This window comes from Arvicola amphibius, chromosome 8, assembly GCF_903992535.2.
Source record: "Arvicola amphibius chromosome 8, mArvAmp1.2, whole genome shotgun sequence".
NCBI classification, from domain to species: domain Eukaryota; kingdom Metazoa; phylum Chordata; class Mammalia; order Rodentia; family Cricetidae; genus Arvicola; species Arvicola amphibius.
In genome coordinates, this window is record NC_052054.1 from 54,770,637 (window position 1) to 54,787,529 (window position 16,893).

The following is a 16,893-nucleotide window of genomic DNA, read 5'->3' on the forward strand; positions in this document are numbered from 1 at the left end:
AGCATGAAGCCCTGGATTCCATCCCCGGTACACATGAACCAGGCACAGTGGAGCAGTCCTGCAATCCTAGCACTCAGAAGACAGGAGCAGACTGATCAGAAGTCCAGAGTCATTCTCAGTGACATAGAATTGAGTTTGAGTCTAGTCTGCTCTACAATAAACTCTGTCTCAAAAGACAAATAGATAATAAAAATAATAGCCTATAATTACTAATAATAGTAACCTATATTGGTTAAAAATGAAGGGAATGGAATTTTTTTAGTTTCTCCCCCATAGCCTCCCATTTGGTGATAGAAACCCATGTTTTTCCCTGGGAATTTTAGAGGGATTGAGAACACCACAGTAGAGCAGCATTGAAGTGCTACTATGAGGCTTGCCAATCATTGAAGGGTCTCTTAAGGCTCTTCTGGAGCATTCCCTCTCATAGTGCCCCCTTGGGACCCAACCACTGGCTGTGAGGCTGGGTGTTCAAGTCGTCAGTCCCACATGGGACTGATTGGTAGTGCATGAATAAGTCATCTTGTTGGATTCATATCCCTGGTAATTCAGCTAGTCCATCACACCTAGTAGAATTGTTCCCAGTTGTTGTGATTTAAAAATAAAATGTCCGCCATTGGCTCATGTGTTTGATGGCTTGGTCTGCAGTTGGCACTGTTTGGGAAGATTGTGGAACCTTGAGTAAATGGAGCCTTCCTCAGTGAAGTAGGAGACTGGGGAGAAACCTTGAGGTTTTATAGCCAACCTCCACTTTCTGCTCATTCTCCATTTCCTGACTGAATGCGTTGTGACCAGCTGGCCTCCTGCTACAGACTGTATCTCCTTGAACTGTAAGCCAGAATAAACTCTCCTTCCCTTGAGTGTATCTTGTTGGGTACTTTTATCACAACAAACAAGAAACTACCAGACCAGCCAACCAATTGAAATCCATCCTGAAACAGAGATATGTCATCTTCACAGAACCTTGTTTAAAGTCCTGACCCGCAAAAATATCTGCGAATAATGAAGTGACTGTTCTTTTATGCCTCTAATTTTGAGGTGGAACAAGATAGGTAACCAGAAGGTAGATATTTTCAGAAACCTTTAAGACAGTATATTAATGCCTTGGTTTTAAAGACAACGCTGAAAGATCTGGGAAGAAGTGTTATAAATATGCTTATTAGTCACTAGTCACAAAGTATCTGATAGCAACTTGAGGAAAGAAGGAAGGAAGGATTTGCCTTGGCTCGTACTCTGGGTGTGTCTATCATGGCAGGAAAGCCTAGTGGGCAGAGTGTGAAGCAGCTGTTCACAGTGCGTCACAATCAAAAGCAAAGAACAAGTGCTTCTCATGTGGATTCCTCTTTTCTGCCACAGACAACTGGCTTTACTACAAGGACAGGAAGATGACTGCAGGTTTCAGGACAACAGGTCTATATAGAAAGACCTTGTTGCAAAAGAAGAAAAACACCTCCAGCCAGGGTTTCTCTGTGTAACCCTGGATGTCCTAGGATGAGCTCTGTAGACCAGGCTGGCCTGGAACTCAAGAGATCTGCCTACCTCTGCTTCCCAGGTGCTGGGATTAAAGGTGTGGCCCAACAAAAAAAGAAGAAAAAACTTAAAGATTGCTGGTTTAAGTCCTTAACTGAGTGTGGTTGTATAAGTCAGCTGGAAGTGCCATACATAGTAGATACGTATTTATCACAGCCTGCAGGCTATACATCTAAAGTTCCAGGCAGTTTAATCTCTAGTAAGGACTCTCTTCCTTGTCTGTGGACATCCCCTGTCTAGAGGTGTCCTCACATAGCAAAGAAAGACAGTAGTGGAGAGTTGTTTGGTGTCTAATAACAATTGAGGACACTAACCTTACTTGTTGGGGCCACCAGCTTAAGACCTCGTGTAACCTTAGTTACTTGCTTGCTGTGAAGATGCCCATGCTCAGGATCATGACTTCAGTGTTTCCGTTTGAGAAGACAAGACATGTATCTGTAACAGTAGTCAGCGTCACTCCATCTTCAGTGCACATAGGCCACACTTGGCTTTACCCCCCTGCCTGCTCATCTTCGCTTAAGATAAAATTTTGTATGGATCAAGTTGTGATAGGAAGAAATGCAATCATCTAGTCAGTGAAATGACTTCTCAGATTGTAATGATGTATCACTTTTTACTTAACAACCAAAACAGTAATTTTGGATAGCAGCAAGACAGTCTCAAAGTTGTCTGCTCAGTATAAGCAGTTTATGGCCGAATGTTTTAAGAGACTAGTGTTTAGACTGTTGACCCAATCTATGTCACCACAGATTCCATCTGTGGTAGCCAGCCTCCAAGACCCTCAGTGAGCCACCTCTAGTATCCCACGCCTTCCTTCCCAAGATGAGGGTGTAAAGGCAAAAGAAGCTCTCTTTGGTCTTGCGTTTACCCATGAGTCACTCCCTTTGGAAAGCCAGGTCTCATAGCATGTGAAGAGTCCTGCATAGTGGCCCATGTGGCAAAGAACTAAAGCTTCCTGCCAGGAATCCCCGTAGTGGGCTCAGGAGCAGGTACAGTTTCCATCACCACTGGGTAGTCAGGGTCTCTCACTGAACCCAGAGCTTGCTGCCTCAGCTAGACTAGCCGAACCGTGAGCTCCCGGGACCCACCTGTCTCTGCCCTTTCCCACCCCAGAGCAGGGGCTACAGATGCACGCTGGCTACATGGATGCTAGGGATCCAAACCCAGGTCATCATGCTTGCACGGCAAACACTTTGCCACCTGGCCATTTCCGCAGCCCTTAGAAATACTTTTGAAGAGTTTTAGTAATATACATCTGTCACTACTTTCCAGTTGCTTTTTTTCTCTTTTGGTTTTTCAAGACAGGGTTTCTCTGTAGCTTTGGTACTTGTCCTGGATCTAGCTCTTGTAGACCAGGCTGGCCTCGAACTCACAAAGATCCATCTGTCTTTGCCTACCATGTACTGGGGTTAAAGGCCACCACCACCCAGCTTCCAGTTGCTTTTTAAATTATTTACATAAATGGGAAACTTCAGATACCGACTTTACTATCTCTTGTGTGACTTGACTATAAATCAAAACATATGATTTTGTCCTATTAGATGAGGCTTCCTTATTCCCCTCCCCCCCCCCCCCCATATTGTCTCATGATTCCCAAACACATACTCATTATAGACCCCTTTAATGCATTGGAGTGTTGCTACTAAACTTAATATATAAGGTTAATTGCCTTTTTTCAATATATTGATGACATGCATCATTTACTCTCACACACGACCTACTTTTTACCTAGAAGATATTAAGTGAGCTGGAGAGATGGCTCAGCAGGTAAGAGCACTTGAACCAGAAGACCCTGGTTCAATTCCCAGCACCCACATTGTAACTCACAACTGTATATAAGTCCAGTTCCAGGGGATTTGATACCTTCTTCTAGCCTCTGTGGATACTAGGCATGTATGTGGTATACAGACATGCATGCAAGCAAAACACTAATACATATTAAAAACTTCAAATTGAAAAACATATTAAGGGGCTGGAGAGATGGCTCAGAGGTTAAGAGCATTGCCTGTTCTTCCAAAGGTCCTGAGTTCAATTCCCAGCAACCACATGGTGGCCAACCATCTGTAATGAGGTCTGGTGCCCTCTTCTGGCCAGCAGGCAAGACAGAATATTGTATACATAATAAACAAATAAATATTTTAAAAAATATATTAAGCATGTATGTACTTCTATTATATGTTAAGCAGAATAGGATCTAACTGCTGTATATCTGAGGATTATCTCTCTTTTTTTAAAGATTTATTTATTCATTTATTGTGTATACAGTGTTCTGCCTGCGTGTACATCTGCAGGACAGAAGAGGGCACCAGATCTCATTACAGGTGGTTGTGAGCCATCATGTGGTGGCTGGGAATTGAACTCAGGACCTCTGAAAGAACAGCCAGTACTATTACCCATTGAGCCATCTCTCCAGCCCCCTGAGGATTATGTCTATCACTTACTTATGCCTGGTCTTGCTCAAAATATGTTTTTGAACTTCCTTACCTGTTAAGTAATTACAAATTATGATATTTAAAACTTGGGGTGGAAAGTAACATGTTAAATAATACAGAAATATCATCATTGTGTCGTTAGCCAGCAGGAAAAATGAGGCTCCCTTCATCTCCTTGCCTCCTCCTATTCCTGAACTTCAGAAAGTTGGGAAGTTTTCCTTTATTTGTCTCATATTCATCTTTAAGATTTTATTTATTTTTATTTTTAATTATTTATATGAGGCAAAGCACAAATGAATATGGTGCCTACAAATTCCCGAAGACATCCAGATTCCTGGAGCTGGAGTGACAAGCAGTTGCGGGCACATGACCTGGGTGCTCTTAATGGTTAAGTCATCCCTCCAGCCCTTACTCTATTTTAAAAGTGCTCTAGGCACGGTAGCCACAGCTATAGTCCCAGCACTCTGAAGCCCAAGGCCAGCCTCTGCTTTGTGGTGGATTCCAGGCTGGACTACATGAGATCCTGCCCGCCCCCACCCCAGAAAAAAAAACAATTCAAAGGAAGTAATTTAAGCATTAAAATGTGGTATTACAGGAATCTAGTCCCATATTTAGGTTGTATTTATAAAAACAGTGGCCCAGAATCTGAATCTAAAGTGTGTAGCATGAAACTGAAGCGTCTGTGCAGAGTGGGGTGTGAGGGCGCATTTGGAGATGCACATACTCCTTCCTAACACATGCTTCTAGCTGAGCACATCTCCAGCCTTTGCCTGCTGTAAAACATTCTTTCAACTCCACAGATGGTCAGCTTCTGAGTGTCTAAAACTCCTGATCAAAATAGTTTGTCCCAACAGATTCTGGCATCTCCCGGGCCCAGTAGGTTTGTGTTTGTTCAGTGACCGTGAACCTAAGCTTGAAACCCCCACAGCCATGGTGACAAATGGTCTCCCATGAATAGAAACAAATGTTTTGCCACCTGAGCAAAGCATCTCACACACAAAAAGTGAGCTAGAATCAGGTTCTTAATAACACGCCAGTGTCCACAGCCATACCATCCCAGTTGTCCATATACTCTTGTGAATATACCACCAGTGTTGTTACCTCAGGCAACATCAACCTACTGTCTGTTATTTCAAACAGCTTTACCCAAGTAAAATAAATCATGGGCTAGAGAGCAAAGTTACAGTAGTCTAAATTAAGATACCTTTGTGTTGCGGGAGCTCCTTCTGCTCCTTCAGCCAATAGCCGCTGAGATACCAGCCCATTGGGGCGTGGTCTCTCTTTTTAAAAATGCGGCCACTTCCCTCCGCTCTCTCTCTGGCTTCCGGCTCCGCTTCTGACGACTAGGCTCCCTTCCTGATTGCGCAGAGGGCTGTTGTCTGGGACGGTGATCTGTAAGTTTTTTCCCCTTTAAATAAATAACCATTCTATTAATCATAATTCCAAACTGGTGTGGGATTGTTTGTGATTTGTTTCTTTCATTGGTTAATTAATAAAGAAAACTGCCTTGGCCCTTTAAGAGACAGAAAATTAGGTAGGCAGAGTAGACAGAACAGAATTGTGGGAACAAGGAAGCAGAGTTGGGGAGACGCTTCAGGCATTCGCCATAGTGAGTCTCCATGCTGCTCCTCTCCGAGATGGACGCAGGTTAAGATCTCTCCTGGTAAGCCACACCTCGTGGTGCTACCCAGATTACTAAATATGGGTTAAAGGAAGATGTGAGAATTAGCCAATAAGAGGCTGAAACTATGGGCCAGGCAGTATTTAAAAGAATACAGTTTCCGTGTAATTATTTCAGGTGTAAAGCTAGCCGGCAGCCGGGTGGCAGGACGCAGCCCCGCTGCTTCACACTACAGATTAGCGCTCCAACGTGGTGACTAAATCCACGTAAAAACCTGTAAAAGCTTCAAATAAAGGAGAGAGAGTGTTTAACACAGCTTTTTGCTGTTTGCCTGGACGTACTATAGAGAGATTTCCTGTTTCGGCAATAGCGACAGAGAAAAAGCTGAGTCATTTTAAAACGCGGCTTCCTTGTGCTGTGCTGCCAGTGCAAACTCTGGCTTTAAAGCATTTCAATGGCTTTTATGGGCCTGGATATTTGTGTTCCCGCTTGGGATCGGAAGGAGAGTGCTCTGAGACCGGGCCAATGGCTCCCTGCTCCCTGCCTGCATCTGGGCAGACAGCGGAATCAGGCTTAGGCAGGCAGAAGAGCATGGCAGATTCCTGCCGCCATTCAGAGAGATGTTTCCAGGCTGCACGGTGCTCTGTGCGTCAGATTTGGCTGTAACTTGGATGAAAAGAGTTTCTGTGCTGCACGCTCAGTCTCAGAATTAAAGTGCTGAGTGTGGCTCCTACCTGGAGGCCCCAGAGCTAGCAGAAAATGGTACATCCTCCATTTTGAAATTGGAGAGAGGTGGAGCCAACATCCAGAGCAGCCTGCAGCTCTGCAGCTCAGAGCTGCAACCGATTCAGAGTCACAAGCGGCTCAGCCATGTTGGACTGGGCGTGGCAAGCCGCAGTACCTGTTTTTGACCTAGGAATGTCACAGCTTAGAGTCTTAAGTGCTTAGCGATGTAAAGGCACAAATTAAACATGTTTCTCAACAGTAAAAAAAATTACAGATTCACAATAGGACATATTCAGACAGAAAAGACTTTTAAATGAGTCACAATGTTGGATGCATGTACGTATGCTTGAGAGAGAGAAGAAAAAATATAGAGAATAAAGTTAATGCCTAAAAAAAGGGTAAAGTCTTTAAAGAGACAGAGTAGAGATAGTTATAGATTAAAAGAAGTAAAGTGATAGAATACAAATAAGCCACATGAAAATGGAAAATTCACAGAGAGTCTGGATTATGTATTTTGTTGTGTTTTATTTGATTTTTTTGACTGTAAAGGAGCTAAGTACAGAGAGACATTTCATTATATGGGCTGCCAGGCTAGACCAGAATGGACATCTTAACGGTATGACTTCAGGATTTGGATCTAAGAACATGATGCTTTGGAAAAGAGTTTCTTCTTTTGTTTTCACAGAGGACGAGACTCTGTGGATTGCTTCTATCCCAATATGGTATGATAGACCACGCCCTCCTGAAAGGTTGCTGTGAACATCTTCAAAAAATTACTTCACTCAACTGCCAACTGAGAGGAACCTAGCACACAGGTTACACCATGAAAGACCTAAATAACAGCGCCCCCATTCAGCAGGAAGCAGTTTGGAGAGAAAAAACTGCGCCCATTTTCCCAAATATTGCTTATAAATGTTCTTTTACATTTAAAGGGGGAGATGATATAGATATGAATTTGCATTGGTATAGATTTTAAGGTCAATTTTGTTATATGTATTTCTGATCTTGATTAAGCTATTGTGATTGTAGTTCATTTTAAAAACTGTAATGTATAATTAGGAAATATAGGTTGTTAATGGATAATCATTGATAATAGTTAAGCTTGTAGTCATGTTATTAGATTTTCTAGATATGTAGAGATATATTTCAGTTAGATAGACATTCTTCATATCTTTCAAAGACTGCAGAATATGGCATTTAATGTTTTAATAACTTAGGGTTTTTCATGACAATGAGACACGTCTGCTCCTGGCAGCACCAATCTATTTCGAGAGGAAGATGGGCATCAAAGAGGCTACTTATGGAGTTTGTTAGCCATTTGGGCAAGAAACTGCTCTTGGCTGGACTGTTCCATAAACTGGACACAAAGAACCCGCAGAGAGAGGACTGCTGAACTTGCCTAAAGGTGAGATGGTCTTTCGGGGTTCAGATTCATGAAAGAGTCTGCGAGACGTTCTGCAGGACACAGCAGAAAGTGACTGAACTGTCTTTGGAATTTCCTGCTTCATGAAAAAGTCTGCTGGACACTATGGGCCTGAAGGCTGAAGATGGATGCCCCAACGGTACAGAGGAACTTTGGGTGACTGTCTAGGCAGCGAGTTGTCTCTGTCATTTCTAGAGTTTGAAAGTTACAAATGACTTGTTTACTTAGGTAATATTATATCCTTCTGGAGTCTTTGATGGAGTTGAAGAATAAATAGATAGTTATAGATTTCCTTAGTTATGATAAAAGATAAAATAGATTTAAATATTGTAACTGTAATACTTGCTTGATAACTGTTTTGTTATATATAATTTTGCTATGTTAAAGTTGAAGCCTTTCTTTTTTGTTTAAACAGAAAAAGGGGAAATGATGGAGGAGAGTTATCTGTCTATGTTTCTTTCATTGGTTAATTAATAAAGAAAACTGCCTTGGCCCTTTAAGAGACAGAAAATTAGGTAGGCAGAGTAGACAGAACAGAATTGTGGGAACAAGGAAGCAGAGTTGGGGAGACGCTTCAGGCATTCGCCATAGTGAGTCTCCATGCTGCTCCTCTCCGAGATGGACGCAGGTTAAGATCTCTCCTGGTAAGCCACACCTCGTGGTGCTACCCAGATTACTAAATATGGGTTAAAGGAAGATGTGAGAATTAGCCAATAAGAGGCTGAAACTATGGGCCAGGCAGTATTTAAAAGAATACAGTTTCGTGTAATTATTTCAGGTGTAAAGCTAGCCGGGGGCCGGGTGGCGGGACACAGCCCCGCCGCTTCACACTACACCTTTGACAGTTATTCAATATACATAATGGCAAAATTGCATACTATTCCCTCCTAAAATAAATTCCATCAAAAGTAAATATTCACTGAGTATATCATCTTTTCATATATAATAAATCTTCAGTAAAATCTTCATGTAGGGCCAGACCTGGTACTACTCCCCTTTAATCCCGGCATTTGAGCAGCAGAAGCAAGCTGTCCTCTATGAGTTCTAGGACACCAAGTCTCTATTGACCCTGACTCAAACGAATGAATAAATACATAAATATACAAACAAGCTTCATATAAGGCTGGGCGTATAAGGCCTAGAATCCCAGCACTTAGGATGCTAAAGAAGAGAGTAACAATTACAAGGCCACCCTAGACTATATAGTGAGACTTTGTGTCAAAACACACACACACACACACACAAGCTGAGAATATCATTCAGTGATAGCATGTTTACCAGCCTGCTGGAAGTCCTTGGTTCAATCCCTATACCACAAAAGGAAAAAGCAAACTTTCTGTAGTGGGGTGTGATGGCATACCTTTATATTCCAGCACTTGGGGTAGGTGCAAGAAGATCCAGAGTTCAAGACCATCCTTGAAAGCACGAAGTTGAGAGCCAGGCTAGCCTACATGAAACCCTGCTCAAAATAAATAAGGCTGCATGTGTAAAATTCTTAAAGAATCAATTTAAAATGTTTTAACCCTGTACATATTGTGCCGCAGTGAGTGTGTATGATCTCTTTCTTCTTCTGACTACATTCAGCCACTTCACACCCATTTTGTATATCTGATGTTTAAAGAGAATGTTTAGATGTGGCCATCATACCAGTTTTTTTGACATTTTAAAATTATACACTAATTTTCCTAGAGCATATTTTCTTAGTATATACGTGACAATCTGGCAGAAATGAATAGAAGAATTTTCCCTCATTAATAACCAAGTTCATAATAAGTAATAACTTGATGTTCAGGGAATAACATTTCTGATTAACTTAGGAGCAGAGTTATTAACTTATGGTCCAATTAAGTTATGGCAGTAGATTTCAGGGGACCATAAATTAATTGTTTCTGGTTATCTGAATAATCTTTTTCAGAGATTGTATGTTCCATGAATAATTTAAAAATATAAAAAAAGTGATGAATAATGAAGAGTCTAAATCCCAGTAAGACGTACATAATGAACAGAACTGAACCTTTGGTGGTTTCAGGTCCTGCAATTAGCCTTTTCATATACACACAATTGTAAATACACATATATAATAATATACAACTAAATTATTGTATAATTTTAAAATGCCAAGAAAATGGTATGCTAGCCACATCTAATGTTTGTTGAAAGCTTTGTCTTCTGTATCCATATGTTTTTTTTCTTTCTATCCCTGGACCGTGAACTTCCTGAGGACAAGCTGCTTATCATTATCAGTCTTCATATCTAAATTGCTTTGCAGAGATCTGGCCCACAATGCACAAATGAGTGTGTTGCACCAAAAACCAAAAGTTAATCAAGAATCATAATTGAGTCATTTTAAAATAACTTTTTTATGTATGTGTCTATATGTATGCATGTGTACCACATGTGTACCTGGTCCCATGGAGATCAGAAAAGGGCATCAGGTTCCCTCTGGAGTTACAGACATTTGTGAGCTGCCATGTGAGTGCTGGGCCAGGTTCTGCAAGAGCAACAAGTGTTCTTAACTACTCCATCATTTCTCCTCGGTTAGCATCCTGTCTTGAGGTTCATCCCTAGCATACCATGTACCAGTAGTTTAATCTTAATGTATTGTCCCATTAGCTTTTAAAATTAAAATGAATACTGAACTACATACTGATAACCAGGAATATATTCACTTAACTAAAAGTTATTAAAAATTAAATGATGCCTAAATGATTAAAAAATACAAAATTGACTAGGAGTGACCTATGGCCAAATGTCAGAGAAACAGCTATTTAATCACTCACCCAATTCAGAGAATTTAGCACTGTATCAAACTGCAGCTAGGTAATGTTTTCTAAAAGAAGCAAATATTTTGGGGAATATTTGGATATATTCAGTTTAGTGGACAGAACGTTTAAGAAAATAATTCCTTTGAAGAGAATAATATTTCAAAATTTCTACAAATATAAAAGTAGTATTCAAGAAATAACTAAGTGTCCTGTGTTACTGAAACACAGGTCACATAGATATTTTGGGTAAGAATTGAGCCAAGGAGGTATTGCTTATTACCATAAAAGGGAAAGTTAACTGGTATGATTTAGAGTTTATAGATTGTCTGAATATATGAGAGACACTAAAGGATAATTATTTTGATTATTTATTTCAATTAAGGTAGGAAGGACAAAGGAAACAGAAAGAGGGTAGAAACACCAAAGACGGGGTAAGGTTTGATAAATACATATTATGTGCCTCACATGCTATCGTAGGTGTAGAAGGAGCGGTGGGCTGTGTCCCGCCACCCGGCTAGCTTTACCCAAAATAATTACACGGAAACTGTATTCATTTAAATACTGCCTGGCCCCTGGCCTGTTATCTGTAGCTTCTTATTGGTTGATCCTCATATCTTGCTTTAACCCATATTTAGTAATTTATATAGCACCACGAGGTGGATCGCTTACCAGGAGATCTTAACCTGCGTCCATCTCGGAGAGGAGAAGCATGGCAACTGCATATGGCGACTGCCTGAAGCGTCTTCCCACTGCCTGCTACCCAGCATTCTGTTCTGTCTACTCCGCCTACCTAATTTTCTGTTCTCTTAAAAGGCCAGGGCAGTTTTCTTTATTAATAATGAAAGTAACACATAGACACTCCTCCATCCCGTAGGTGCTTGTATGTCCCCCAGGATTTGTGTCCGTGGGTCACTTGATCGCTGCCGTCCTTGCTTTCACGGAGCTTATACTCTGAGGAAGGAGAAAGACAAATCCTTCACCGAAGGAGGCTGTGAGACATCTGCTGTGGTCAAAGAAAAGGTGTCAAAGGAAGGGGCTAGGAGGTGGTGGGAAGAGAAGGAGATTCCTGGTTAAAGGGAACTTGAATGTTGAGCAGGACCAGAAAGCGGTGAGGATCTAGCCATGCACATATCCTGCAGGCCAGCTCGATTCTGGATTCTGTCTTTAAACAAATGTCACTGTGGCAGCTAGATGATCAGGGACCGTGACCTTCTGCTGGCTTCACTGTACATGTGTGTAATGCATAAAATGACTTCTAGGTGTGTAATTCCTAGGTCATGGAGCAAATGCATTAGTAATTTTGATAGAAATACCAAAATTTCCATCTAGTTTCCCCTTCCACCAGCCAGTATGAGAAGCCACAAAATCAAGAAGGCGACAGAAATGCATTCCCTATGGAGACTTCTCTAGGGAAATCCATGCCCTTGCCTATCCTAGTTTTGGGGAGTATTGTTAGTGTTGTTTGGTTTTTCAAGACTGTGTTTCTCTGTGTAGCCTTGACTGTCCTGGAACTCACTCTGTAGACAAGACTGGCCTTGAACTTGGAGATTTGCTTGGCTCATGGTGCTGTCTCACATGAACCAACATCTCTCGTTTTTCCAACCCTGATTCTGGTGCCTCACTTACCAGGACGTGTGAAAAGTGCATGATTGTGCATAAGACAGGAGAATCAAGAGCTCAAGTCATCTTAGCTTCGTAGTGAGCTCAAGGTCTAAGCTACCTGAGACCCTGCCTCAAACAGAGAGATAAAGACCCTGTGGTTTCATACCGCCCACTCAGTTAACCCTCTGTCTCACAACCCTAAATTCTGACGGTTAAAACCTAGTTCCTGTGCGAGGTTTCAGGATTAGGAGGTCTACCTACATGTGAGGGGAAACGCAGATCAGATTTCACTTTTCTCCAAATAGTTCTTTCTAGTAAATGGTACATTTCCTGGAAAGCCCAACTCAACTTCTCCATAAATTATAGTAAATTTTTATACACATATTTTTATTTTTGATTTTAATTATGTGTATATATAGATACATGTATAGATACTCACGTGGATCTATATGTATAGATAACAGCTCTTCTGCAAGCACTGGAAGTGCTCCGTGGAGCCATCTCTTCAGCCCCAGTTTTCATTTTTTTTTGTGTTTTGATTACTGAGTCTTGGTAGCACTGCTTTATCAGGTGGGGCTAGGTAAAATTCAGTGTTCTTGTTTGCCCACACCACTCCATACTCACATAAAGTACATGACCTTCTGTTTTCAAGACTGTCCTTGATATTCTCCTTCTTCCCTCCTTCCTTGTACCCTCTGTGGTGGTTTGAATAGGAATGGCCTCCACATGCTCATATATTTGAATGAGTAGTCACTAGAGAATGGAACTGTTGAAAAGGACTAGAAGGATTAGGAGGTGTGGCCTAATCAGAGGAGCCAGTGTGTTGCTGGGGTTGGACTTTGAAGTTTCAAAGGCCTTTTGCTGGGCCCAGAATCTCTCCCTCTCTTCAACTGCTGCAGATGGATCGGGATGTTACAGCTCCCTAGTGCTCTAGTGCTCCAGCACCATGTCTGTCTGCTGTTTCCTATCATCATGACCGTGTATTAGTAGTCTAAAACTGTACGCAAGCTGCCAATTGAACACTTACTTTCAGCCAGGTAGTGGTGGCACTCGCCTTTAATTCCAGCACTTGGGAGACAGAGGCAGGCAGATCTCAGTGAGTTCAAGGCCAGCCTGGTCTACAAAGCAAGTTCCAGGACAGCCAGGACTGTTACACAGAGAACCTATGTCATAAGAGAAAAAGAAGGAAGGAAGGAGGGAGGGGGGAGGGAGGGAGGGAGGGAACACTTTGTTTCATAAATCTTGGCTTGGTTTGACATGGTCATGGTGTCTCTTCATAGTAATAGAACAGTGACTGAGACACCCTTCCTTCCTTCCTTCCTTCCTTCCTTCCTTCCTCCCTCCCTCCCTCCCTCCCTCCCTCCTTCCCTTCCTTCCTTCCTTCCTTCCTTCTTTTCTTCCTTCCTTCCTTTCTTCCTTTTTTGGGGTGGCGAGGGGAAGTTTCAAAACAGGGTTTCTCTGTAGCTTTGGAGCCTGTCCTGGAACTAGCTTTTGTAGACCAGACTGGCCTCACAGAGCTCTGCCTGCCTCTGCCTCCTGAGTGCTGGGATTAAAAGCATCGGCTTCCACCACCCGGCCCTTCCTTCCTTTTGAAAGCAGGTTTTGTCTTGGTTCACAGTCTGAGGATGAGCTGCTAGTTACATGGCACTGACCAGGGACTGGAGCACACATGTTCCTCCTCCTTTGGACGTTTAGAATCCACTTGCCTGTTTTCAGGACGGGTGCCGTTGCCAGCACTGGACTAGCCTTCTGGTCCCGCTCTCTTGAACTCGCTGCATCCTTACATTCTCCCTCTCACCTTCATCCTGTCAGGAGCAAACGTAGCCATAGCCTTTACTTGGTTTATTATTGGGGCTTGATGCTTGAAACAGTTTCATGTGGTCCAGGTTGGCCTTGAACTCTTGATTCTTCTGCCTTCACAGGTGTGTGACACTGTGCTCAGCTCTAGTTTTTTAAATTTATGTGTATATAGTAGAATAAAAGACCTTGTCTATTACACTTTCTGATTGGTTTTATAGTGATTATGTCAATTATTAATTATGTCCTCTGCTCCTATACTCAATAATCTTCTTGTTTGTAGTAAGTTTTCCCTATTTACACTGTCTTCTTTATGCCCTCACTATTTTCACCTAAGTTGGATGCAGTAGGATCATCGTGTTTCAGAACGCTCAGTGACATTTAAGAACTGATAGCGCATATAAGCAGGAGTCAATTTAGACGTCTAAATCCCTGTGTTTGTTTTAAATGGTAGTATATATTTTATAGACGTTCTTAAGCTCAGAATTTTAAAAAGTGCTTTACCATTTCCCTCACCTTTTCTTCATTTCCGCAGTGAAACAGTTACCCAGTGTACTGCTCTTGGTGGCTCGAGCCGGGGCTCAGCTGCTTGCATTCCCGCTTATTTCGAAGCAGCAGTGTTTGGAGTTGTTCCTTACAATGTTGTTGTTTTTCCTAAAACAGGGTAGCTCTAGCCTGGAGTTTACAGGCTGCCTTAGCCTCTCAGTTACTGAGATTGCAAAGGTACACCTCCAGACCTGCCTGGCTCTTGAGGCTTTTATCCTTCAAAAACACAGTTCAGTTTATCTAAAGCCTTTTCATCTTGGTCTTTTTACATTTTTAGGAACACTCTATCACAGATGATATTGGAATGTCGACTTGGAAGGAGCAGACTTTTCTGTCCCATTGTGCCTTGCTAGCGAAGAGCTGCCAGGCTGCAATGGAATTGGCAAAGCACGGTGCTGAGGTCCAAGACATGGCATTTCAGTATGGGAAGCACATGGCCATGAGTCATAAGGTATTTGTACACCCTATGTTCTGCATACTGAAATATGATAAATATGATAAGTGCCAGAAAACTGCTGGCACTTGATAAGCTACTTTTATATCTTGAAAAATGCTTATTGTATACAAAAAAAATATGTCAGTCAGAGAGAGTGGTGGTTATATAAGCAATATAATTGGCAAATTCTATGTAATTTTGATGTTTATGTTTTCTTACTACCTGAAAGAATTCTTGAAGTAACTCCTTAAAATTATTAAATAACATGAAATATTATTTCTGTGCAGTGTGCACTATTTTCTTATTTTTGCTATAGTTCCCTCATAAATCATTACGTTAAACAAGTTGTGAAAAGTTCATAAAAATTTTACTGAATAAAATTGAAAGCTTTAATTTTAATAAGTGATTTTAATTTTTTTGTCAAAACTGGAGCATAGATTTATTAAGAAAAAGTAAGAGCACTCCCAAGAGTAGGAGACCCTAGAAGGGAGGAATACCATTCTTTTCAAAGATGTACGAGAAATAAATTTCACTAAACCTGCTGCATTTTGGTTGCCTTCATCTAACTTTACATTTTCAGTTACCTAGAGCAGCCAGAATTACATAATAGAAAGACTCAGTCTCAAAATAATAATAATAATAATACTCCCAAAATTTCAGTTACATGCTTTCAGTTGTTACTTAACTCATACAAGGCAGGGATACATACATTTTGTTTGTGTGTGTCTGTGTGTATGCATGTCTGTGTCTGTGTATGTATTATGTATACGTGTGTGTATGTGTGTATGTGTGTGTGTTTATATAAGTGTTACGTGTGTGTGATTCCCGGTAAATTTTTCACATTTCATTGAAACTTGGGTTCCTTTATAAACAAGTTGTATTTATTATGTGTTTATTTAAGTCTCTACATTTAACTGAAAGAGGGGGCTGAGGATGTAGCTTGATGGCAGTGACTGCTTACACTCAGGTCCTAGATTCATCACCAGAGGCATACACATTATGAAAATTAAATCCAAAAGAAATTTACAGATTGTTGCTAAGTCCTCCAGAATGTTGGTGCTCATTAAATCCTATTACAATGCATGGAGACACTGTAACTGGTGTCCTGAACCGATACATTGTACTCATGTAGCTCCTCTAACTGTTCCTCCTAGATAAATTCTGACCTTCAGCCTTTTATTAAAGACAAGACCGGTGACTCCAAGACTTTTGACCTAAACTCAGCACCTGTAGTCTTACATCAGGAGTTTCTCGGAAGAGATTTGTGGATTAAGCAGATGGCTGAGGTGAGTTGAACTCACTCCTATTTTTGATACCCTTGGTATGTAGTTATCTTAGAGCATAATACCTAGTACGTGGTGGAAGCCTGTTTCCTCTGCAGGTGGATTCTGTATAACCTACATGTTTAAGAGGTAAAACACGGGCTGGAGGCCACACTGGCGTGTTTTCTTAGGTCCGAGTGCATAGATACCATAGCGCTAGTGCCTGTTGTGAATGCTAATTAACGTTGGGAGTTTTCCTAGCAGCTTCAGAAATTGGGCCTGGTAGTACTACCACCGTTTAACTGACGGCAGTTTCCCATCTGTGGACTCGGGTGCACACTGCACAGTATCAGGAGCTCCGTCTGTCAGCTCATTGGGTTATTTTAAAACAAACTTGGGCCTTGAGCACCCATTCTGAGACATTATCAAAGTCAGGAGGGTGGGGAGCATGGTGGAGTGGAAGAATGAAGGGACGTGGACTGGGGATGGCACAGTAGAGGGACTGTTTGGTTTCTCCTAGTACAGAAACTCTGGTTAAAAAAAAGCTTCCTGCCTTTTCATCCAGAGTCTCCCGGGATTTATTGAACTAAGTGGCTGTAGTTGGCACTGTTATACTGAGTCTGTAGATGTAGGAAGGGTGACAAGCGCAGCTGAGGGTGGGAATACAGGGGTGGCAGCCTTACAACAGAGCGCCTCAGTGAGGATCTACATTCTGAAGACAAAATTTTCCCTCTCCTAATCCTCGTGTAATGACTC

General features: G+C 41.6%; 1 protein-coding gene across 1 annotated transcript in view; it reads left to right on the forward strand.

Moving 5' to 3' along the window:
• The window catches only part of Pdss2 (decaprenyl diphosphate synthase subunit 2), a 239,951-nt gene that overhangs the window by 177,524 nt on the left and 45,534 nt on the right, over positions 1–16,893 (forward strand). Inside the window, exons 5-6 of the mRNA XM_038340229.1 lie at positions 14,717–14,890; positions 16,030–16,161. Coding sequence (XP_038196157.1) covers positions 14,717–14,890; positions 16,030–16,161 — 306 coding nt within the window. The remainder of the gene's footprint in view (positions 1–14,716; positions 14,891–16,029; positions 16,162–16,893) is intronic.